Source organism: Phoxinus phoxinus (genome assembly GCF_949152265.1).
Source record: "Phoxinus phoxinus genome assembly, chromosome: 7".
Classification (NCBI taxonomy): domain Eukaryota; kingdom Metazoa; phylum Chordata; class Actinopteri; order Cypriniformes; family Leuciscidae; genus Phoxinus; species Phoxinus phoxinus.
Genome location: NC_136882.1, coordinates 30697547 through 30724291, shown reverse-complemented (window position 1 = coordinate 30724291; position 26745 = coordinate 30697547). Strand labels below are relative to the sequence as shown.

Genomic DNA, 26745 nt, shown 5'->3' with positions numbered 1-26745 from the left:
TAAATTAAATTAATCTTATGGTGGTTGTGCAGGAAATGATGAGATGTGCAGATGAAATGGTCATTGACCAAATTAATGAAAGAAACGCAAATGTTTGTGGTGCACAAAATCCTCTTGATATTTGCCTGCTAGGCCACGATGGTATAAGTCATTCTGATTAGTGAATAAAAATGGAAGCACAAGCAGTAAATAAACTGAAGAACTACCTTATTCCTGGAGTCCCCTAACAGCTGAAGACAACCAAGAAAGGAAGAGCAAAGAGACGCAGACATTTCAAAGGGAGCAAATTTGTAGCAGAAAAGACACAATGTGAAATATAGCTGGATAGCTGACACATAAGCACATAAAGATTAAAATGTACTTCACCTTACTATACTATTTTTTCACTGAATAAACACAAGGAAGAATTATATTTAAAGAGGCAATATTATGCCTTTTTATAAAGTATTGATTTATTTTTCCTTTTTCAACTTCATTCTTGAATGTTCAAATGTATATATATATTCATGTATGTTCACATATTTAACATTGTTGCAGCACCTCTCTTTCTTGTCTGTCAGTAACGCTCTGATTAGCTCCTGTCTCTTTGAAGCTAAATATTTTAATAAATATATGTTATATTTAATTTAAAATATTGTTTAGAATATACATTTTAATATTAATTCTGGTTTAATATTTTAATATGAATTAAAACCCAGAATACCTCAAAGAACACTACTAATTTAAAGCTCTTCCTAATATTCCATATTTCTCTGTGGGTGTTTTTAGGGACACATATAACAAATAGTTTGAGTCATACAGAAGCATTACACTCCTGTTATCCTAGATGAGATAATGAGAATGACACATATTTCAGTTAATCATAATCATGTCTTTAAGTGAGGACCATGATTCTTACCAAAGCATCAGCTACGGCAGCCTCCACTTCCGTGCCAGTGTTCAGGACCCTCATAGCATTGACAGATGCAGAAATACGAGCCTGATGGATCAAGCCAAAGCGATCTGTGGAGTTTGAACACAGGATTATATAGTGAGGATGGGCAATGGCGGATAAGCACATTTTTACCTTCTACGACATCATCTTAAAGTCAGGTCATTGAGACATTAGCCTACTTGGTTGAACAATATGTTATAGACACAACTTTAGGATGGCATGTAGAGTTGTTGAGAGAATATTGAGAAAATAAAGACAGTCTGATATAACCCAACACCTAATATGAGATCCCAGAAAGGACAGAAAAAGTATTTAACTAAAAAAAAAGAAAAAAAAAGAAGAAGTTAAAGGTGAAGTGTGTAAATTCAGAATTTACAACACTCCCCACATCCACCATTAGTTTGCCAATCAGATAATCCCCTCCCAAACTGATGTTATCATGTTTGCCCAAGTTGGGTAGCTCAAACAAACAGACTGAAATTCTTTTTAGTGGCACTAGTGGCCTAGAAATTACACATTTCACCTGTAAAGCTACAATGATCAAAAGTAAGATTATGCGCACAAAAATACCCATTTAAAATAAATGTATTACCAGCAATAACACCAACACAAAAGTGTAAAAAAATTAAATAAAATAAAAAATATTGCAAATGGGAAGTATACAAAACCGAATATACAAAGCAGAGAACTAAAGTGGATTTTGGCAAACACACCACTAACCGAATGGAAACGCAAATAAAATAACCTCAACTAGGATGGATGCTGATGTTTATGGCGAGAAAAGTATAACACGTCACTTGATAAGACAAAGACACTGGAAATATAATTTCACAAATGTACAGATAATTCACATCTAAATCTATCAGTGACGTGAAGTGGTTCCCAGTTGCCAGTTTTACTTTCAAAAAAGTAAAGTAATAAGGCATGCTGGTGATTGGCCCTGTCTGGGGCAGGGAAGCGAGGGTTCATGCAGGTCACCTGACTGGCCCACGGGTTCGGCCGTGGACAACGCGCTGGTTGAACGAGAGTGACGTCGGGAGGCTGCAAGGGGACAGGAAGAAGGGTCACACCCCAGGAACGGTTAGTGCTACACTGAAACACTGAGCACCATCTGTGGCATTGACACCAAATATCCAAAATGCCACAGTTTACATGTTGATTTATATATATATATATATATATATATATAATACTGAATGTAATGCATAGCATATTGCATTAATTCGTTGCTTATCCACAGGGAGACTGATAAGTCTATGGTCTGTTTCACACTATATATATATTAGATTAGATAGATATAGAGATAGATAGATATAGAGATAGATAGATATAGAGATAGATAGATATAGATATAGAGATAGATAGATATAGATATATAGAGATAGATAGATATAGATATAGAGAGATAGATAGATATAGATATAGAGAGATAGATAGATATAGAGAGATAGATAGATATAGATATAGAGAGATAGATAGATATAGATATAGAGAGATAGATAGATATAGATATAGAGAGATAGATAGATATAGATATAGAGAGATAGATAGATATAGATATAGAGAGATAGATAGATATAGATAGATAGATAGATAGAGAGATAGAGAGATAGATAGATAGAGAGATAGATAGATAGATAGATAGATAGATAGATAGATAGATAGATAGATAGATAGATAATATGCTATGCATTACATTCAGTGTTTAGCATAATTTGCATTTATAAATATTTGAAGTCGCTTTTATTTGTATATTTTAAGTTTTCATTTTAGTTGTAGAAATCCTCCCTGAAAATTATTTTAAAGATCAGACCAGTTATTTTCATCCACAATGCCACAAGGACAAACCAACAAAACATCCACTGGATGTATTTACAACCCAAAGGAAAAGCAGCACATATTGTTACAGCACTTACTAGAGAACATATTAGTGCATGCATTGAGGCAAGCAAAGCAAACAATTTCATATCCCACAAATTAGGAATACCATCTATAAATAAAGGCCAAGTAAAATTCAAGGGAAATGTTTTGTGGTATCGAATTGGTTGTTGTTGTTTGGGCTCCATCAGCCACTTAAGCACTCTACTCACCAATAGGAGTGAAGCCCCGAGCGGGGCTGGTGTCGCGGCTGCTCTCGCGACTAGTGTCACGGCTGCACCCCTGACTCATGCTGGGGCGGGGGATGCGACTGCTCCGGGCTAGCGTGCGATAGGGAGAAGTGGCAGGAAGAAGAGCTTTACCACACAGCCTGGCTGTTAGAACACAGGTTAGGGCATTAGTGAGGCCGTGGAGTCAGAGAAAGGAAGGGTTGGCCGCTTCAAGGGTCCTTCTGCTTTAGAAAGGTTAAATGTTTAAAGCACAAGGCTTGAGCTGAACATTTTGAATTCGATTCAGACATTTAGTGAGTTTCTGAACATACAGCTTTAAAGGTGCACAAAGTAATTTTGCGTATGGAGAGTAAAAAAAAAAAAAAAAAACTGATTATAGGACAATAAATCACTTCTTTTGCTGCTATAAATTTTACATTTGGAGTTTGAATATAAAATATAGCAATCCATAATGTGTTATATCATGAATAAGATTAATTTATTGCATGAATCAAGCTCTCGTGAATCAACACTGACAATTTCTCACTCGTTCACTCGGCTACAGTTTCTGACAGGTGATGGGTGTGCTGCGATGTCTTAATTCTGATTGGTAGTTGCTGTATCGCATCATTGTTCTTTTGCATAAAGTTAGACTTTTGTCAACTTTCATGTTTGTTGTCATGTGACTAAATATATTGATAAAGGTCACCTCAACTCATTATGCATCACTGAAATCAAATTAATTTTGATCACTTTGTCGCTGCTAATTGTTGTCACTCTTCAAGCAGCTTTTTTAGGCCACGGATATGACTTGAATATTCATCTCAACATATATAAATAAAGTACTATTCATTTTTAGGTGTAATTGCTTGGTGCACCTTTATATAAAAACATACACACAAAAGATTGCCTTTAGCTTAAAAGCATTCTTATAAACTTGAGGCATTAAAAAAAAATTATATATATACTCAGTTTTGTATATACAAATGGGCTTTTTCTTGTTTTATAGAAAAATTACTTACTGATAAATTTAATGAGCTTAAATAATTGGCTGGACATTTTTGGTCAGATCTTTAAAAATGCAGGACTCACACAAACATTTCTCAGAAAAAACTGACAAACACAATGAACTCAAAACACAGCCAGAAAAGCTGATGAGGAATGGAAGCCGTTAGTTAGCCCTGTCATCATTTAACAACAGGTAAATTAATAACATGCAAAATACAGCAATGATTAGCCAGCCACTGAGTCAGTTTTGGCATAAACCCTTGCATCAGCCAATTAAATGAATGCTGAGCTTCATTCACACACCAAACTAGTGCACTAGTCAAATCAAGTGGGATTTGCAGTGAACAATGATTCAGGAAATTAAAGTTGAAAAATCCTGCCATCTATAAATTACCACAAGATCCTACCTTTTCCAAAATAGCAAAGCAAAAAATCTCCATGTTGTAATGCATGCTCTTAAGGGATTTCTCAAGGAACCAGTTTAGGTCCACTTGAGTTCCAGAATCAAGTTGTTTTATATATGCAGATGACGTGATGTGATTTGCTGATGACGAATATGTTGTCCCTACCTAGGCCCAGTCTGTTGGGGCTGGTTTCACGGCTGCACCCTTGGCTTCGTGGGACCCTCGAGTACTTGTCTGAGGGAGTTGTTGGGGCAGTGGCTCTAGGAATTCTGCCATATGCGTGTCCCAAGAGCTTCCCCGGAGAGCTGGATCGGCTGCCGGCTGCAAAGGGAAGTGAGACCAGGGCTGTTGTAAGTAACATGGTGAATGATTATCTACCAACGGCTAATGGTTCCCCTCTGCTTACAATTGAATCTACATAATTAAAAAAGTAAAATGAAACAAGGCACCTTTTTTTTTTATACAAGACACTGAATCATCTCTTTACTATACAAAGTGAGCTTCTCTAAACTGTGGAAATTTGTATGTGCCGTTTATAATGTTGTTTTCCATTATAAGGAATTAATGTTACCATGATTGCAAGAAAAGTTTGGGGTCAGAAATATCTATATATATGTTAAAGAAACTTATTTAGCAAGGAAGGACTACATTTATCAAGTGACAGTAAAGACTCTTATAATGCTACAAAATATTTATATATCAAATAAATGCAGTTTGAACTTTGAAAAGATTTTTTGCAGGATTCTTTGATGAATTAAAAGGATCAGTGAGGGATCATTTGACACTGAAGAGTGGAGTAATGGCTTATGAAAATTCAGCTGTCATCATAGGAATAAATTGCATTGTAAAATATATTCAAATAGAAAACAGTTTTTAATATTTAATAATACAGTGTTACTGTTTTAACTATAGTTTTGATCAAATAAATGCAGTCTTGGTAAAAATAAACTATTTCTGTAAAAAAACATTTAAAAATCTTAGGGTTGGAGTCCAAACTTTTGAATTATACATTAACAAGTTTTTTTTTTTTTTTTTTTATCCACTTGCTGTTTCATTGCATTTAGTGTTTAAATTCACCCCTCAATGTTCTGTTGATTTTGATAATCAAAATTCAAGGCATTCATGATCAGATTAATTCTTCCAAAACTTGTAACCTAAAGAAATAATATAAAATAGCACAAAACAAAAAAATTACCTCGATAGAAAAATAGTATTTGCCAAACAAATGTGTGAAAACTAAACTGAAAATCTTTTTCAATGGTGACTATAAGCTTTCCTTTACTCACATGGCCCGTTTGACAAGCAAAAGCTTAAGTTTAGGTGAACAAAATCACCACAAAGAAAAATCTAATAAGTTTATCCAAGTATATGAAGAAGAGAGCTCTACTCTGATACAGACAAACACAGAGACGGACAAACAGGGTGAGCTTGGATCCAAGGTCTATTCGAGCTGCAGGGAAAATAATAATCTCCACAGCCATGGTAACGTGACATAGCAGCAAACACCTTGCAGACATTTACAGACAGACATCAAAGCAAGAACAAATACCCAACTATCTTATGTCTGATCTCTATTTGAACAGAAATAAAAGTAAGATTAAGCTAGAGAAGAACATGCAACATGATGGTATACGTGTGACTCATGCAGGGTTCATCTTTATTCTGAGGAGGGGGGGCTTACCACTAGTGGGGTTAGCTGATCTGGATCCTTGTGTATGGAGGCGAGGCAACGGACAGGTGAAAATTAGCCAGTTACAATAGACGCTTGATGTGACGCATGGTTACCCAGCATGCATCAGGCAAGATGGTGTTTATTCGTGCTCTAGCAAATTAAATCTACACATTTAATGCCAAAGAGTGACTTCAACTATAATTGTGGAATAAACTCCATATTCAGCAGGATGCCAAACTGGGTTTGTGAAAACATTAAAAACAAAGTCAAAAAGGAAGATGATAGTGGTGGCAGACCAATGGTTAAGTATCAAAGCTGCTCAAACTCTAGTGACCCTAGGAAGGTGAAACATGTCCAGGTATCATTTCACCAGAAAAATAAAATAAAAAATAGATAGCCTGTTTTTAGGAGCATTGTGATTTTTAAAATATAATTTACATGAAACTTAAGCACATTTTCCCATTAAATTATCATGTGTTCCACATTAACATGTGACGATGTTCTTACTGATGATTGTCATATATAATTATTTAAAGGACATGTTTAAAGCTGCAGTCCGGCACTTTTTTGGGTTTAAAAATATAAAAAAAGACATTTTTGAAAAAAAACTTAACCAGCCAGTGTTCAAAACGATCTGCTTGCCTTACCTCGATTCAAAACGGTAAGCTTGTAATAATGATTTTAATTCCAGTGGTACTGGTGGATTTCCGCGGGAATTTCGAGCATGTCTTTGCGTCATTACGTCACTTCTGTACACATAGAGAAGGAGTCCCCGGCTAGCGTGTGTGGATGATGGAGGTGGAGATTTAGCTTAGCACTTGGTATGGCGGATCCCGAAAGTTTAAAGCGACAATCACCAGTGACAACTGGAGATTCACCAGTTGTAAAACCCAAAGACTTCGGACTTCAGAGTGGCTACAGAAAAAATATATTTTTCACGTTTTGACGTGATATAAGCAATCGTTAGATTTAATCAGCATGATATAGCCTACTGCAATGCTTCCCCCCACCCCCCGAATTTGGTCAGAACAAAAGTGAATGTTACTTACTTGTTCAGATGACATTTTCCGATGAAAATTCTAATGTTGACACTTTCAAAAAGTATACTCTGAGATTGCTGATGACAGTAGTAAGCCTTGTTTATACTCGACGCGTCCGCACGAGCGCGAGTCTCCGCTGACCGCGCGCGCACCTCTCCAAACGGTCGAGGCGTTTATACTTGACGCGCTCGCCGTTGTACTATTCTTTGAAACTACAGGGGGCGACTCGAGTAATTGTCCTCTCTAAACCATCAGGAATCGGTGAGAAGAAGAAATATAAACACGTGACAATGTTTATTTTAGTTACCACCACCAATACAAAAATAATCGTGTAAAACCCAGTAAACCCTGAGATTATTACTTGTGACATTAGAACAAAATATATGTAGGCTAGCCTATATGGAAATACATGTACGTATACAAATACATTAACGATCTCTTAAATATTTTCTAATTTCACTAAACATTTCATTAACTTTCGTGTACATTTGTATTAACCATGCATGGACCTTTATGTTCATTAAAAAGGCTTTTTATGCTATTGTATGCTCATTTTTTAAATGTAAGCAACTAATTTAGACGCGCAAACTGGGTGCTGGTGCGATGAGAAGGTCGTGCTCGGCCAGATTCGGCTCGAAGTCGTTCATCTTCGGATGCGGAGCCGCGCGCGCTGTTACAAAATCTGCCGTGCACACCGCCAGGCGAAATGGGCCTTTGCGCCGCTTTGCGCACCCAACGCGCGCGACCGCCCACACCGCAATGACGTCATTTTTGCCGCGCGCACCTTCGCGCTCGTGCGGACGCGTCGAGTATAAACAAGGCTGTACAGTATCCACAGCGACGCGGCAGCGACAGGTTCTCCTCAATACATTGTGTTCATCCGCGCTGTTTCATGCCGATTTACTACCCACGCAGTTAATAATTCCGCGAATAACTGCAATTGCAGATTTCGAACAGAGATGGCGACAAAGAGGAAAAACGACGGACTGCAGCTTTAAATAAATGTAAATAAATTGCAAATTAATTTTCATTACAGTAATAAAAAATACAGGGGTTGGGGGGGGGGTGAGTATAATTATCATCATCATTATCATTTTTTTTGTTTTTGTATCGAAATCATTTTATTATGTGAAAAGAAAGATGCTGTGTAGTGATATGGGAAACATGGAACTAGCATAGTTGAATTTAGCAAATTGCTTGTCTGGGTTGTCAAATACACAGTTTAGCGGTAAATTTCATTAACAAACATTAATATTGCCACATATACTGTATGCACAAAATTACAGTAATGGTTTTAGTAGTAAAACAAAGCAAAACCATGGTAGTTTATAAATCCTACATGCTTAAATCTTTTGTTGGGTGTAACAGGTGAAGGATGGGATCAAGGCCCTACAGAGACACTTACGCTGGGACTGAGACACCACTTTAGCTCTGCTTCGACCTCGGCTGTCTGTCACAGTGCTGTTGGCGTTGACTGCTGTCCCCGAGCTCTGCCTTCTCGTCCGCACTCGACCTGGAGGTAAAAAAAAAACAGCGTGAGATGAAGCGATACAAAATGCATGACAGGAAGGGAGAGATTTAGAGTGAGTGACACAAAGAGAGACACATTGAAAGGTTATAACGACAAAAATAAATGGACAGGGATACTAAGGACAAACAAAGAGATTTCCCTGATGAAAATATACTGACTAAAAGGAATTACATGACATGCTGTACTGAGATGACTGATGTTCAAATAAATGCAACAGATAACATTATTGGCTATTGAGCAGACGGATCTATCAAACCATACACTATCGTTTAAAAGTTTGAGGTCTATATATATATATATTTAATTAACCAGACAAATCACTTAAGAACAAGTTCTTATTTTCAACAACAGCCTGGCAAACATGATATATATATATAATAAATGAATACTTTTGTTCGACAATAAAGACATTTATAATATTGCAATTGTAAAATTATGTATTATGATCTTTTGAACCTTCCCTTCATCAAAGAATCCTGATTTTCTTTATATGGTTTACAAAAAAACTAAAAATACTAAGCAGCACAACTGTTTTCAACATTGCTGATAATAAGAAATGTTTCTTGAGCATTAAATCAGCATATAAGAATGATTTCTGGAGTAATGGCTGCTGAGAATTCTGCTTTCCAATCACAAGAATAAATCCCATTTTAAAATGTATTCAAATAGAAAACAGATTTAAATTGCATTACTTTCTCACAATATTACTATTTTTACCATTTTTCTTCTTCAATCAAATAAATGTAGCCTTGGTGAGCATAATCAAAACCAAATTTTGAACAGTAGTGTACCTAATTGAGTTCAATTAAATAAATAAAAATTGGTTTGACCATTTGACACAAAGTTCCAGTATGAAGCTGTGCAAACCGGCCACTTTGTATGCTCTTTCTGTATCCGTAAACTAGACCAATACCACCATATGTATACATCGTTCCTACACTTTTTTTTTTCCAAGGTACAAATGACACATTACAGATCATATGAAGTACAAGTGACCATTTTCATTTCACTGAACTACTATTATTTACTGTGAAGAGGAGAGGAGGGGATATATCATGCAAACTGGTCATGCAGACCACTAGAATAGTCAGATTGCCAGATGTACAGTTGTTAATCATCAAAAGAACACTGCTCGAATCCCTCGGACAGCACAAAGGGTAGACATTCACACGCACACACACACACATATACATATACAGCTTACCATCTATTTTACCAGGTGCACCGTCTTTGGGGCAAAAACACAAAAACAAAAGCAGGGGAGTGCAGGGTGGAGGAGAGGAGAGGCATAAGAGGCAGAGATTAGAGTCAGTTAAGCCCATGGAAGCGTGGAAGACAGGGATCTGCTCAGAAACGGGCCTTGCATGGAAGCACACGGGAGCTACTGAGTGTGACTGTGGGTAAGGTAATAAAATCTCTTTGATCATTTATAAGGAATCATGGGATTAGAAAACGGTACAGAAAGAAGATTATGCAGACAAAAGTAACAGACAAGTTAGTGGTCAAAAGTTAGGTGGATGCGTTATAAAGCTCCAACATTCTCTTCTGTCTTCTGCTGAAAAACTAACACTGAGAAAACCAAAATACAACTTAAGTAATAATAAAACTTAAGTAATAAGTAACATAAGACTTTTGACAGTGATTTTACACTATAGTTTAAAATGTGCGACTTATTGCTTTTAGAAAAAGGAACAAAATTTTTTTTTTTTTTAAATATTTCAATAAATTCAAAAAAGTATTTATAAAAGACACGTTTAATAAATAATTTATTATTACTAATAATAATAATAGTGTTAATCCAGCAAGTAATATCTAAGTAGTTTCAAACACATTGTCTTTGAAAGTAGGGCTAGTAGAGTCAGAAAGATGAATTTTATACAATTATTTTATTCTCCCTCCTAAAAAAAAAACTAGACTAAACTTTCTAAAAAAAATAAATAAGAAAAACCTTAAAGGATAATAAATGGTAGAATATCCGTCGTTTGTTCCTCATCACAGAACAGCTTAATAGCATCTATGGTGCCCATCAGTTTTATTAATGGGCCGCTGCAGCCATAAAAGCCACTGATTTTTATAGCTATTTTATTAAAATTCCTAATTAAGGATGAAAGAGGAGAAAAGATGGATAGAGTGTGATGAGGTCTTACCCAGGGAGGCGTAGGAGCCTGGAGGCAAGGCTGCAGCAGAGCTGAAGGGAGATGGGGAGGTTGCGGTGGACATGCGGGATTTGGCACTGGAGGCTGCGTTCACGTCTACGTCGCTGCGGGAACGCTGGAGGGAACCAGGGGTTGAGGACACCCTAGAGCTGATCACTTTACCTGAGAAAACATTACACGGACAAGAGTTACAGACATGGCAAAACGGCATGTTTGTAAACGTTCTAAGTACCAGTAAAAAATAAAGTGTTACTTTACTTACTTCTTGTAACGGGGCCTCCAATAACACTCTTCACTGACATTGGTCGACTGCAGGAAGGTAGACAGAAAGATGTTTAGCAACAGCAGAACACTTAGAAAAGTGTGAACAAAACAGTAATCAGTCATTTCAAATACATATTTTTCAGTCTACTGAATTTTAAAAAAATATATTTCTCAATATTTTTGCCAAGTAGATTTTCAAATACAACACTGTAAAAATCTAGTTAAATTTTTTTGGTTTTACACACTTTTTTTTTTTACTGAGGATGAATCTTCTTTTCATGAGTAATATTATTTACATAATCATATTTTAAAAAACATTTTACAAAATTTGGACAGTTTGAACCGACTCAACTACAACACTGTAAAAAAACATTTTTCAAAGTAAATAAAACCGTTGTTTAATTGAGTTTGCATTGTTTACAAGAAATGTTTTAATTTGTATTATTTCAGTCTTACTACAGAATTTCATGTTTAATTCAATGTGTTACTTGTAAATTTCACAAATAGTTACAAAAAAACAGCAAGCAATTTATGAGTGATTATTGTGTTTCAAAGTAAATCCTATACCAATTAAAAAGAGCATTAAATATTCTACAATCAGAATATGTGAACTTCATTTTATATTCTCAGCAAGTGTGAATTATAAATATTATAAATAAATATATACCATCTGCAAATAATAAATCACATTGAAATTTGCTTGTTAAATGTTAATTTGCTTGTAACACCTTCTTTTTAACAATTTTTGTGACCAGTACACGGCAATGTTTCTGCGTTTGTGTACAAAAAACCAATAGCAGATTGAGACTATTAGATCTGTCACTCATCACACTGGTGCTAATTCAAGATGATCTCACTGCCTCTGATCAACAGGGAGAAAAATGTAACAGATGCTGCAGTCTAATATTGAAGATGAGATCACTGCTTCATATTAAGAAAAGACTCAACATGCTAGGAAGCACAATCATCAATCTGTGCATATGGTCCATCAGCCAGCTGGCAAATATTTCACCAACTTCAACAGGGACAGCCATAAACTCAAAGTTTTTGATAGCATGAGCTGCCAGGCAAACATCACAGAGACAATGTTATCGTCTACAATCACTTAACTTTATGGTTATTCACCACCGTTCGAAAGACTAGGGTCAGTAAGATTTACTAAATGTTTTTGATAGAAGTCTCTTAGGCTTGCTGCATTTATTTAATCAAATATACAACAACAACAAAAAACAGCAAAAGTGTAAAATATTATTATAATAAAAAACTACTGTTCTCTATTTTAATATATTTTAAAATGTAATTTATTCCTATGATGTCATAGCTGAATTTTAAGCAATCATTATTCCAGTCTTCACTGTCATATTATCCTTCATAAATCCTTCTAATATGCTGATTTGGTGCTCAAGAAACATTTCTTATTATTATCAGTGTTGAAAGCAGTTGTTCTGCTTAATATTTTTGTGGAATCTGAGATAGATTTTTTTCAGGATTGTAAGTGAAATGTGTGCATGTCTTACTTGAGGCTCTCCTGTGAGCTTGAGGAGGAGCGGTCGGACTGCGGTAGAGACACTATACTGTCAGAACTCTTCAGATGGGACTGTAGGGCCTTCTGATAGGTCGACTCCAACGCCTGAAACAGGTGCTCTGCCTCCCGACTGTAATGGCCATGGAATCCCCAGTAACACCTATAGAACAAACGGACAACCTCTTAAACAAAACCATGGACATGATCTAGACTGATACAAATGTTCAAATGCGCTATTAAAGCACATAAATGAATATCTCAATGAAGTGCTGTTCATGCAACGTCCAACCAAGGACTCCAAATATACAAAAGAAAAAAAAGGCAAACAGACTTACTTCCTGGCCACAGATCTGGCCTCAGAGTCAGCATCATGGATCCCCTTCTTGATGGTCTCAGTGAGAACCGCCACATGCCTAGGGTAGTAAGGAAACATGATGAATACAGTTTCTTACAGTCTGCAGAACCAACAGTGAATTCACTGAGTCTCCTTTAAAATTTTCTGGACCAGACGGCAGACCTTTTTTCCCAGTTCTCTAAAGGCAGAACAGTGGGAAAGAGAGGATAAGGGGAGTCCAGACCTCCTTATAAAAGAGCTCTTGGCTATATTGCCATGGAAACGGCTGGGACGCATGGTTGCCACACATCCCTGGCTCATCAATTCAACCCGCGAAAAGAATCATCAGTTGCCCGTTCAGCCGAGCTTTGATAAGTAACACATGTTTTCACCAGTTAAATGTCACAAAAACAGGAAAGGGAGGGGGTGACTGCTTGGCAGCAGAAGGAATAAACAGAAATTCATGCATGTACTAAGTTCTATGAGATACATCCGGAGCAAAAAGCACTTCACAAAAACTAATATCTTAATTCTCAACACATCATCAATCATTTTCCACTCACCTCTCTAGAGTATGTGTCTGCCATTCTTGCAATAATAGGTCTAAAAACTCATAACACCGTCTGATGGGGAGAAAATTAACAAGTATTTATATTGGAAGACAATGCCTTTCTGATTTATGTTCTGCAAAAAAAGAAAAATTTAAACAGATCTCTCAGGGAGGTCTAGTTTACCTTCGAACAGCCACAGATTTAGAAGTGCAATTGCTGGTGATGATCGGGATAAGGCGTGGGAAGTGTGTATGCTGAGAAAGACAAAAAGCACAATTATAAATCTTGGTGCTAGAATAAAAACATAGAATAAATACACAAATGTTATGACCCCAAATGTTTGAACAGTAGTTAAATTTTTTTTTTTTTATAAGAAGCATGTTCACCAAGGCTGCATTTATTTAATCAAAAATACAGTAAAAAAAAAATGTTTATAATAAAAAAGCACAACTTATTAATTTGATCAGTCAGGACATTTATAATATGTCCATACTAAATAGTCTTAATTTATTAGACCATTTAAAAAAAAAAAAAAAAAAAATCGCACTGACCGCAAAAGTTTGAAAGGTAGTGTAAATCACAAAAAGCCTGAAGCCTCTGAGGGCTCATTAAAGCTAATATAGTGACGAGCATGTGCAGTGCTAGTATCCAAATGAGAGTAGTGTCCTGTAATTCGTTTTGTAACTTCGCTATGTGTGAAGTTTCTGCCCATTTAGAGCATCCCAATTCAACTGAGGTTCTTATGAGGTTCAAAATGAGTTAGGATGCTGCCTTAGAGGGTAGCTGCCTATGTACACAGTAGACAGCAAGGCAGTTCACAAGGTTTTGGAAAATAATTACTTTTCATTTAATCATTTTCATTCATTTTGTTAGATTTAATTTTCTGTTTTCAATATATATATATATATATATTTTTTTTTTTTTTTTTTTTTCTTATGTCTATTGTGTACTTTTATGCTGTTATGTAAAGCACATTGGTCAGCTTGCCTGTGTAAATTGTGCTATATAAATACATTTTGACTTGCCCAGAATGGGTTCTTAATGTATAAATGCATGTGAAAAAGTAAAAAGTAAATCATCAGAACTCACTCGCAAGATGATGCGGATGGCTGCCATTCCGGATGTGGCCATAACTTTGGCGCTGTTGGGCACCAAGTTGAGCAGCGTAGGCATAATGCTTTCAGCCCCGTGATCAAATTTATTCCCCAACACTAAAGACAGATGCCTGAGAGACAGCGAAAACCACCAATCAACAAGACACAAATATAAGATACGTAAACTTCAGGTCTAGATGGAAATTAATCAAATTTGTGTGACATTAAGGCATGGAACTTGTTTAGATATCCATCAAGTGGCTGCACTTTAGCAGAAGAGCTGTCCTGCACGCTCCAGTCAGCTCAGTTCCACTTCATTAGAAACACATTACAACCCAGAATAATTAAATACCGACATTGAGTCATGCTCAATCACAGAGACCCGCACAACAGCTTCATTTACCCCTTGAAACAGCACTTTTTAATGCTGTATCCCGATGATATTTGAGATAGAATATGTTTCGGAATAAGATTAAGTGCCTTTAAAACTGATTTGTGAAAAATTGCCCTGCTGCTGAAGTGTGTCTTTGATCAATGGACATCTAAAGGTGGCACCTTCTAGCTAACTCTTAACAAGTCGGTATTGGTAGTGGAGATCACACTTAAAAAAAAAAAAAAAAAACATTTTTACAGAGACTGGAAGAGAAAATGGTAGAGAAGAGTGGCTTCATACCCGAGCGTGATACAGGCCTCTCGAACCACTTGTGACCGAAGATCTTTAGCTGACTGCTTGAAGGCACCTTCTAAAAGACGTAGATGTTGAAGGAAACCCTCATGCTCAGTCGCACCCGCCAGAACCAGTGACCGCACTTTCTTCAGCTAAATACATGATATAAGAGTTCCTTCAGTGCCACGCCGAAGACAAGTTATTCAAGCTGGAGTGCATGTATTGTGGACAAAAGAAGTGGTGAAACTAATCAGCGACTTACAGCAGTGATGCGGTGCTCCCAGTCTTGCTTGTCATCTGACAAAATCTCTCGGATCTTATTCAAAGAGTCCTCCAAATCCTTACTGGAATATATCTGAAAACGAACAACATGTATGTCTTGCTTTGAATATTTAAATTCAAGGAATCCATGATAAATTAGATGATAATGTCCATTTAAGATACATTACCTGCACTGCAGGTACATCTTCAAAACCCTTGATAAAATCCTCTTCATCCACACCTCCGGCGCTGACACTGTCCTTCCCTGAGGCATTGCAATCACAAAATTATATTTAAAAAAAGATTTAGCTCTCAATGCCAATACCGGTGAAACTTGCCAATTCTAATCTACATGCACAATTCTATTGTATATTAACATTGTAATTCAATCAAATTAAAATCACAGGAAACATGTATAATACTGCAAAATATTGTTACAAAATAAAATAAGTATTTTAATATATTTTATATGCATTTTATTCCTGTGATGGCAAAGTTAAAATTTCAGCAGCCATTCTCCAGTCTCCAGTGTCACATGATCCTTCAGAAATCATTCTGGAAGCTGTGATATATTTTGATGAATAAAAAGTTAAAAATAGATTATTTGAAACAAATAATTTGTGTAATTACACGTATCGCTTTTGATAAATTTTACGTATCCTTGATGAATAAAAGTTAGAATTTCTTTCAAAATAAACAACATTATATATATCAGTAATATATCTCAGTAATGTAAAATTAATGCAAACATATATGAGTTAACTACTTGAATGGGTTGAATGCAGAGGACACATTCCGAGTATGGGTTGCCATACCTGGCCTTCACTTCACTTTCTTCACTTCTTTTTTTAAGTTGTGTTTTTTAAAGCCTATTAAAATGGCTGTCAATTATACTGTAATGTTGAATGACTATAATTAATGGCTAAAATTTAGAATTTCTTTCTATATTTAACAGAGACATCAGAATCAGATCCTGGCCTTCATTCAAAGTGCTTAGTAAAAATCTTTATGTTGTTTCTACATTATGTTGGAGATTCGATGAGAAAGTATTACAATATAAAAATATATTAAAACCTGTAATGTTAGGTGCAGTTAATCACGATTAATTACAGAAAAATGTGTGATTATTTTTTTAATCAACTGACAGCATTTATTTTAATGTTTTAAACGGATGGATTTAAATACATACAGTATATGCCTTCTATTTAAAACCACCATGCAAGTCACATGAAAATCTGAGATTAATACATCAAAGACTATTACATAATATAGAAATCTGCTGATTTGGCCAGCCAACAGAGTCCTTATTTTACTTCAGTCATTTCTCAATATTTCTTCTCCTCTCACAATGGAAAACTGCAAGCTTTTCGAAAGATAATCTTTTCTGAGAACAATTTGATTTCTCCTTGTTCAACATGTTTATGTGAAGTATTTATGGATGTCTACAGTGATACAGTTTACTCTGATCCGACTTCAGTTTCTCAGTTGTAACCTGGGCTGTGCTGTAGTAGCTGTGGTCTTACCTGTAGTCCTGGATCCAGAGGCAGAACTGGGCCGTCTCATCGAGCCCATGCTGCCCCCTCTCCTGCTGCTGGAGAAGCCCTTAGAAGAGGTAGAGGAGGAGGACCTGCCCCCATCCACAGAGTCTTCGTCATCAAAGTTCTTATCTGTAGGGAACACAAGCGACATTGATCAATGTTTCATCAAATATGTTCACTGCTGCACTCTCAATCAAGAAGACAGGTCATCATCCATCTGATCTGAAACTGCAGCAACCAATGACGAGGGAGTTGCAAAAAGTATGTTTTCGAAATCGACTCATTATGGTTTGTCTGAATAACTAGTTGGATCCGTTTCGGGCTCATTCAGAAGGATACACAAGTGAATCAGATGGTAACACATATGACAAGCAGATTAATCTTATCTGGAAGAGCACAAAACGAACACCACAGGAAATACCGGTACTCACTTCCTGAGAACACAAGGGAAGGCTTGCATTTACTTTTCTCTCCCTTCGTCAATATTTCATCACCAATTATCACTAATTTGTCACATTCATTATCATAACAATTTGCCAACCAGCATATTTTGATTGTAATAATTCCCCTTCTTCAGAGTAAATAATGTGGAATGAAGACCAAGGCTTTTCCTCATACTGCAAGACCAAGCCAAAGACCATTTTTAGTGTTCAAACATTCTTGAGTGATGTCTAAAGAAGGTTATAGTTCAGAAAATTCATAGATTTATCTACTGCAAGGGACTCTGCGGACATAAGCCGAAGTAACAAATGAGCGGACATGGACACATTCCAGCAGTCTGAGAGGAAGGGGAAGGAGCTACAGGATGAATCTATGCTGCAGCCGGATTCTTGCGGAGCACTAGTGCTGTCCTGCAATTCGGTTTAACAACTAAATGACATACAGATAAATAAATTGGTTCAGATTATACACATGATCATTAAGTCGTCATTTATTCACACTGAACTATAAACAACAATAAAATACATGATATCCTAAAATAATGGATATTGGATAATTAATGCACATATCAGAATTTAACAAGAATTATAAATTATATAAAAAAAACAATTCAGTCTATTTTCCATTCATACTGTTTTTTGAACCCAGTTACTTTAATATTATATTACTGAAATATATTTGATATATTTTGTTGAATATTACATAGAATGTTAGCATATATATTATGCAATTTGATTTATTTCATGCTCTAATTTGAAAGCATTTTTCATAGCATTTTTAGTGTTCACATGTTTGAATGGCATTGTGATTGGGAGTGTGCCTAAGGATTAAATCAAATAAACCACAAAGGGACACTTATGTAATAATCCTGACAAGCCTGCAGAGCACAGTGCAAACAAACCAGTCAAAACAAACCAAAACAGTCAAGGGAAGAAAACTTTCAAATTATATTTTTTGTTCTAAGCAGACTTGGATTACAAAGTCTCGTCACAGGGTGGCCTCTGTTTTTGTCCTCATGATGGCAGAGGAGACCCTGTTTGACTATGGTACAAAATCCTCTTTTATAAACCACCTATGATAATTCTCCTAAAGATGGATATTTTAGACTCGTGCCAAGATTTTCTCTTCTCAAAGTTTTTTTTTTAAATGATTTGAAATATTTTGTTTTAATTTTAACTGTTTGATCAATGATTAAGAGTGCAATGTGTCAAACCAAAGTACATGCATGCAAAAGGAAATAAACAGATTGCTGTTTTTTAAGCATTTAGCTGAGAAACGTCATTTAGAGAGTGGGCGGAGGAAGGCAGTCGCAGTGTGCTCTAATTAAACCCATTGGAATGCCTACTGAGAGGTATGCTGATTGCTGACTGCTGAAAAATACAGCCCAGTATCATTGGTGGGTTGTAGGGACAACAGAACATGTGTATGTAAATCAAACATCTGAAGACAGCGGATGCCCACAAAAGGCATCTTTCATAACGCAGCATGTGGGCAGATAGCTATTGACAGTCAAAAATGTCACAAAGCCATCCTTCACAGTAGCTAGGTTATTGTATTATTTCACTCAATGATATTAATAACAATTTGCTTTGACTTGAGATCCATCAGAAGCAGGCCGCTACTGACTCAACAGCATGCTCTGTAACTCGCTTAATTGGCCTAGAAAATGAAATGGTGCATCATAAAACTGCTGTGCAAATAAATGTAACCGCGAGCTCTTATTCAACTGAAAAGGAACGTCTCCTTTGGAGTAAAAATGGCTAATCAGACTTTTTTTCCCTGTTTTATACCGCCTGAAGATTGTGTGGCAGATCAAAGTGGCGACATGTCAAATGAAATCATATGAAAGAACTAGTCATACTTTAGCAGCATTGGTTCTAACAAAACGTCCCTAAAACACACACTTGCTTAAGTGTTTTCAAGCTTGCAATATTTAATAAATTCAACGTCCTTTTCATCGGAGAAACCCTTGAAACTGGCCTTAATCTCCCCGCCACTGAAGGTTTGAATTTGAGAAATGCATAATTTCAGATGGAAAAGGAAAGGAGGATATAATCTTTTCTGCATGACCTGCCAACTTTGAACAAAGAGCTTCCCCCAGCTCCTAAATCACTCTTTTACATACGACTGAAGACAAACTACGTTTTAATCCTGAAATATTGTCATTTGTTTACCACACAAACATGGGGTGCTTATAGACCGGTGAAAACACCTGTCAAAAATCGGTGTTGTTTTACACGGCCACTGAAGTGACAACAGTACCCACCACTGTGCGAGATGACAACTTTCTTTAACTGCTGACTGGACAGAGCCGATGACACAGCATAACATGTCAGAGTGACTTTGAGCGTGTCATCAGCACAAAAAGCTCATAACCCAAGTGACATGTTTACATAACAGTGCTGTAGGACATGAACACACACACACAAATGCCCTGATCCATTAATCTCACTCTCAAACTACGCTTCTGGGCCCGATATCAACTGTTAAATGTATTTAAAGAAGATATACTGGTTTTCCTTTCTCATCACTTCTTGCAGTGTGTCCTGGAGTATAACACAGGGCATCTTAGACATCACTACTACAATAAGGCACGTGCAACTCATAACCTGTTCTCACAGGTGCCGGCATCACTATGTTGAACAGTATGTGGGCATTGCTAAGGTGACAGCAAAAGGTTGGAGCAGGGCACTTTGCTGAAGGTGAACAAGTGAAGTATTGTGTTCTGAGCAGAACACAAGTCCTCGATCTGTTGCATCACTGTGTATTCAGAGGGGAAAGGAAACATGCTGTCAGTTGGTATTAAAATAAGATCAGGGAGTGTTAGCAGTGGATTTTGCTTTAAAACAATCTGCTGATCACTTTATTTAAAGTAAACATGAAATCTTTTATACAAATTCCAGGTCTTTTATTGTGCATGAATCGTCAGTATTGTTATTGCAAAGACAAAAATAAGCATTGGCTTTATTTTTTGGCTAGTATCATAAAGGCAGGGAAAATATAATGTTAACCACAACTAAACAGCTATTTGGGCATTATTTTAGGCTAATGTTGTAAATAAAAATGCAACACTCTGCTGTGAGTCGTTTAAAAAAAAAGAGAGATACACTATGCAACAACCATAGAAATCCATCAGATGCATAGGACAACATTAAAAAAAGCACAAATAAAATAGCAGTCACTAGAAAAACACTTGAGTAGTCAAAATGAGCAAATCCACATCAGTAATGGAGCTATATTTGGCTAATACAATGCAACAAAAACCAACGAGACAAATTGTAACAGACTGCATAAACCACACAAAATTAAAATATTTTAGAAGCGAGACGTGTTTCTTGAGTGTTCGAAAAAAGACACAAGTCTAGTTTATGCATATCTGAATCCATGAAAATCTACGAGAGACGTTTTATTCTTCCAAAATGACGTCTATCTATGGATACACTGCCTTTCCATTTATAAAATGCTTTGAAACCGGCGCAAAACAATATCCAGAACTCAGAACAGAAATATGAATATCTCAGAAGCGTTATCATTTGTAAACACGAAAACACAGATAAACATGCCATCCCCTTGGCAGAACAGCAGCTGGAGGTTTAAGGCTGCTAGTGCCCAGCATTTCTTTTATTCGTCCTTCACATTAAAGCCGCCATTTCCATTCCAATCCTTACCTTCTCCGGTTGTCATAGAGCAAGCGTCTCTTCAATTCACACAGACACTGCAAACACAACAAAGCTCTAGCAGTCTCTCTCGGGTCTCCGCCTCTCCCTCCCTTCCCTTCCTGCTGCTCTGGTCTTATGACTTCACCAAAGACAAAAGCCACCAACTCTTTTAAATAAAGGACTTAGAAAACATGTCCCCTGTAAAGACTGTAAATGTCATATACTACATACAGTGGATCTGGGGCTGTTTGCTTGTCCTTTACAGCTCCTCAATCTTTTAGTATATGTTCGCTGGTCTTGAAACATATTCCTAATCCTTACACCAACTAAACTCTCGGCACAGGAAAGACGCTCCGGATTCTCTGGCCCTCACACAACAGATTTACTCAAAATATTAGCAGTGCAAATGAAAGACATTTCCTATTATATAATGCTATAAATATTTGTGCAGAGACTGAACCTTTTTAAAGAGTTTTTAAGTAATGCATCTATCTACAAGAAGAAAACAGTGTTAAATATGTCAGTGGCCTTTAATAATTGTAATTATTTTATTTGTTTATTGATTTTTATTTTCTAATAATAATTATATAAATAATATTATTCAATAAAAAAATCTTATAAATTAAGAATCGATTAAAATGGACAGTTTTAATTGTTGATGAACTGAGTATGAACCTTATAATACAGATGCTGTTTTCAACCACTTACTGAAATGCAAAACCAGTACAAATCCTGTAATATAATGTGCCATGGGCTGCAGAGGAGGAAAGAGGAAAATTTGCATATTTAAAGCTAGTGACGTGAGAAAGCAAATTGTTCCTGCAGCAAAAATATTTATATATTAAAAAAAATAAAAAAAATCAGAAACGCATCTGATTTCAGTTCTTTTTTATCATCACTGCAATACATATTTTGGTATTTTGATTTGATAATCATTCTAAAATATTCCCAAAAAATATTTTAAAATAGAAGCAAATAAAGTGAGACTATAGAGACTATAAAGAGACTATACATGTAATATACATTTATCTAATTTCAGTGCTCTGGCCTTTGCATAGATATTTAAAGATGGCCATCTTTAAGCATGACTGTTTGGATTTATATGAAATGTAATGTTTAATGTAACAATACCTGCCATTCTGCAGTTCCGGTACTCGCGGATAGCCGGCTGCTTTAAAACATTTTAAAACGCTCCCTTGAGTGTTTGTGTAAGCGCTCTGTAAACTATTATATATCTATTTTCTATCAAAGGTTCCATCAATAGGTTTCTATAGCAGGCACCGTTAAGCAATGTAGCTAATTACAGACATAACTGTTGAGTGTGTGCATGCAGTGGCCAGTCAGATGTGCTAAAGTTAGTCAGAATCCACTCAACACAGCTGAGTTTTTGTTCAGTTCACATGGGTAAGGTACTTTGTACTGTGTGTGTGATGACCGTGCCCATTCGCCACCACCAAAGACCATTTCTGACTCTGGAAAAACCCTGAATATACAGCAGGGTTTCTAGGGTTCATGAGTTGATTAAAAGCTCAAATTAATTAAGTCATCATTTTTTTAAATGGCTCTCCAGTGTGTTCATGTTTTCAAACGCAGACTTACAACCTTGAGGCACTGAACAGAAGAAATTAACCAAAGAAGATTATGTCAAAGGCGGCAGAGCCTCAGAGCACATCTACCAATTAAGTAATCGCCACAGACCAATAGTAGTTTGAAAGCATTTACCTGCCAGAGCGAACTTTTTTGTAAATTTTGCTTTGGCAAGCGGCTTCGAACTCCCGAAACGAACACAAAACGAACTTCGTTTTGGCCTGATTTTGTTCGAAATGACATCACACCAGTTCATTCTTTAGTTCAAGTATATTGGAGGTTTACAAATCAGTCACTTATAAGGTCCCATTTCAGTTAGGATGATGTAGGGAGTAGAACTAGGTTTTGGAAAACAGCCAGGGTAAACATCCCCGCTATGATGTTTAAAAGCCTTTTTGAACATTTGAATTCTTGGAGTTTCCAATATAAAGCTCCTACCTGAACCTGATGAGGGGATCATGTTCCCGGATCTTTGGACTTCATCAAATCTGCTGAAAATTACATTCAACCTGTAAAAAAAGATTAAATCCAAAGTTAAACATTGCTAAGTTACAGAAAAACAACAACTAGACCTTCAGAACAGCAAGTTTTCCAATATGACCCTCACTGTACACAACACAATCCTCAGAAACAGGTGTTGCAAATGTAACAGGAAACACTCTCAGCAAGCAGGGCAAATGTCTGTGAAATGGAAATACCTTTCATTTGGTCACTCCCTTTATCCTAAAGTACCCACTACTACTTAAATAGTTAAACTATTAGCTGTAGACATAATGACATGATGACCTAACTCATAAAATATGGACACAACAGACCGTAAAATATCTGGTTGCTTAACATGTCGGGTCAGGCGGCCTAAATAGGTGGTTCAAGGCCAGAACAAACGACAATGAGGACCAGACTTTTTGCCGTTAGCCGCAAGTCTGGCTGAGTGAGACTGGCTGTGATGTAACAATTGATGTGACATTTCAGCAAGGATGGTTTTGTGATCCTGTCAGTGTAATGCACTGCAGGCTTTGCACCAACTATATTTGACCCCACAGCAAACCTGCAAGTCCAGAAGTAAGAGTAACCCATGTGCTAAGAAGTTAGCCAATCATAACAGAGGTCAATTATACATTTTAAAGCTATAGTAGCAAAAACAAAATATTGCTTAAGGGTCAAAGAGATGGTTGTATACAATACTACTATTATTAAATGAAAGAAACACCAGTGGTAGATCTAAGGAAAAATAAAAATGATTTCAATTATGTTATGACTTCTTTAATGAAGCAACAATTTGGGAAACGCATGTGAAACCGAACCATGTTGCGCTGCTCCCTAAAACTCCTCCCACTGCGCATTCACAGAGCTGAGGATGTTGTCTTCCTGTAATACCCTCTGAGAATCCTTTATCCTGAACATTCCTCTCAGAAGACTCTCTGTGCGAGTCAGAGGCTGATCCCCAGAGCATCAAAGCTGATTCATGTTCTTTTGCCATGCTGAATCTGGACGGGCTGACACATCTCTGCCTTAGAGCGCGGCAAAGGTTCAAAATAGAGCTGGGCAATAAATTGAATATCCAAAATATTAATTATCTGCAGTGATATTTGCTGGTGATAAAAAATAAGCAACACTGTGAATATTGTAATGATGTTTATGTTAAAAACTCCAACTGGCAAAGTCATTCAATTCTAACTAGGACAAGTAAGTAAAGCCTTGTAACATTAATATTTAAGAGGGTGTTGTTCCCAACAATCATGCTGTTAGGACTTAATTTTAAATTAAGGCATCCCAGCAGACAACGACTGACAAATGCAAACATTTAAGTCCGTCATTTCTGCTTTACCAAATGTTCCAAAACAGAATTTTGAATTGCAAATGAGATGGGATGCCCTTTATGCAATTTGAGAGAAGTGGAAGTGTTGCTTGCTAAACCCTTCTTTACTATAGTGTTCAAAAGAGATTTCTTTCCCTATTAACTGCATCCAAGCAAACTGACTGTGTGCCTCTAAATTAAGCTGAGAAGATTTGAATTTCAGAGACATTCACGGCACTCTATGAAAAAACAGCAGCGCTGAAAAAAACGTCAGGTTGTCAGTGTGCTTAGGACTCAAAATGTCTGCTTGATTAATGCTAAATGTGGGTTTTAGCGAGAAAGCAACGAGGATTTGATTCTTTCATAGATCCCTCCAAGGGCCATTTTAACTGTGTGGTTATCATTTATAGTAACAGAATTTGGTATAGACCCAAAGAATTTAGGCACAGATGCGCATAAAGCCAGCTGAGAGGGCAGCATGGAATGATATTAATCTAATAAATCAAATTTAATGAGCACAGCTCTCTGAAATGTAAAAGAATTAGCATTAGCTTAAATATTTTAGTTTGACCCAAATTATTGAGTTAATGAGATTTGGTGAACTAATTCAAAGATATTGGAGTTGCAGTACACTTAGTTCAGCCAGGATGCTCACAAGCTAGTTGCCAGTTTGACTTTGTGTCCGAAGTCACAGCAAACTGTTTTCCCCAGGCATGTTCCAAATGAGCCTGCCTTTAAAGTCTTCAAGTCTATAACCACTGAGAAGATCACAGAAACAGATGCCTGCACGTTCCCTGGAGACATGGACAGATTTTAAGGGGGAGGGACACCTAACAGATGTTACAACCAAATTCAGACCACAAGCAAATGCTGGCATGCCTTCCTCCTCTCTGTGCACTCAACTTCAGTCAGTTCTTGCTGTGGAGTATTATGGGTTATAGGGTATGCTTTCGCTTGCAGACTCAAACCTATAGAGCTGTTCTGAATGCTAGCTGTAAGGAAGTTTAAGATGAATTAAATAGTGTGCTCTGAGCACATAATGTTAGTCGCTAAGAGCATATTAGTATCAAGTTAGAGGGTAGGGCCTGATTCTGGGTCCGCAGGGAAATTAACACCTAATGACCTGTATGAAGAGCCACTTTACCCCCTTAAGTGAATACAAATCATTACAGTACTTATAGAGACATAAATGTTTTCACTCTGTTTAGAAACCCTTACTAATTGGGAAAAACATCTGTCTAGATTTATCAATGCCTGATAGAAGTAAATAAACAGATGCAGCATATATCTAGAAGGGAAGACCTCCAAAACATACAGATGAGCCCAGAATTAGACAGAAATGACCATCTGAATTAGAAAAGAGTGGAAGTGTTATAAATGCTCTAATAGTGTAGATGTAAAGCTGATCCATTGTCTGTGAAATGGTACCAAAAAAGTAAAAAAGGAAGAGCTTACTTGATTGCGGCAGTCCTTTTTGCTGAGGTCAATCCTAACCTTCTCTCCAACATGTCTGTATATTTCCACAAGGCAGCTCATGGCCGCATCCCGGACCTGGGGAGATAATTGGACAACAACTTCATAATTTGTTACTAAACTGTGCAATTAAACTATTTGGCGACACTTTTAACACTTTCTTGGCCTTTAAATATATATATGTGTGTGTGTGTGTGTGTGTGTGTGTGTGTGTGTGTGTGTGTGTGTGTGTGTGTGTGTGTGTGTGTGTGTGCTAAATGTCATATAAAAAAGGGAATTGTCCCACTAAAACTAATCCTGTGATGGAGGTGTTACTTTCTATTCTGCTGTTTGAAATGCTTTTCACTGTGTCTGTTAACAACACTCTTATATACTATATCTATCATATATATTTGATGAAAACAAATGTACATTATCCCATTTCTTGCAATTGCAAATTAGAAACCACCACCAGAGGTCACTATAGCTTTGTGTAATGTTGTTACCATCAACCATTGTTCGGTAAAAAAAAGCCATGTCATGCCGATTAATGTTGAATCTTATACAAATATATTCGATTACAACAAATGTGCATACCTGACTTGTAGGATCTCCAAGTAGATTACATATATGTGGTACAATTTTGCTCAGAGTCAAGCCTTGGGCACCGTATCTGAAAAACAGAAGTGATGGTGACAGGGAGGGCAGCATTAGTGCATCATGGGGGTTACGGTACCTTTGG

The 26745-nt window shown here is 36.6% G+C and overlaps 1 protein-coding gene across 4 annotated transcripts in view; it reads right to left on the bottom strand.

Annotated features, from left to right (window-relative positions):
• clasp1a (cytoplasmic linker associated protein 1a) overlaps nt 1-26745 on the bottom strand; it is a 60495-nt gene that overhangs the window by 14482 nt on the left and 19268 nt on the right. For 2 of the 4 annotated variants that reach the window (XM_079618756.1, XM_079618757.1), the window contains exons 3-20: nt 26601-26676; nt 26007-26102; nt 23192-23262; nt 17052-17195; nt 15717-15793; nt 15530-15622; nt 15274-15419; nt 14596-14731; nt 13690-13760; nt 13519-13578; nt 12957-13034; nt 12614-12781; nt 11095-11141; nt 10824-10994; nt 8551-8658; nt 4599-4754; nt 3025-3186; nt 899-1002 (exon numbers count right to left, since the gene is read on the bottom strand). In XM_079618756.1, the coding sequence (XP_079474882.1) occupies nt 899-1002; nt 3025-3186; nt 4599-4754; nt 8551-8658; nt 10824-10994; nt 11095-11141; nt 12614-12781; nt 12957-13034; nt 13519-13578; nt 13690-13760; nt 14596-14731; nt 15274-15419; nt 15530-15622; nt 15717-15793; nt 17052-17195; nt 23192-23262; nt 26007-26059 (1845 nt within the window). In that variant the 5' untranslated portion in view covers nt 26060-26102; nt 26601-26676. Of the gene's footprint in view, nt 1-206; nt 231-898; nt 1003-1912; nt 1976-3024; nt 3187-4598; nt 4755-8550; nt 8659-9880; nt 9905-10823; nt 10995-11094; nt 11142-12613; nt 12782-12956; nt 13035-13518; nt 13579-13689; nt 13761-14595; nt 14732-15273; nt 15420-15529; nt 15623-15716; nt 15794-17051; nt 17196-21175; nt 21304-23191; nt 23263-26006; nt 26103-26600; nt 26680-26745 lie in introns of those variants that run through there. The other 2 variants (XM_079618755.1, XM_079618758.1) reach the window with 2 other exon arrangements.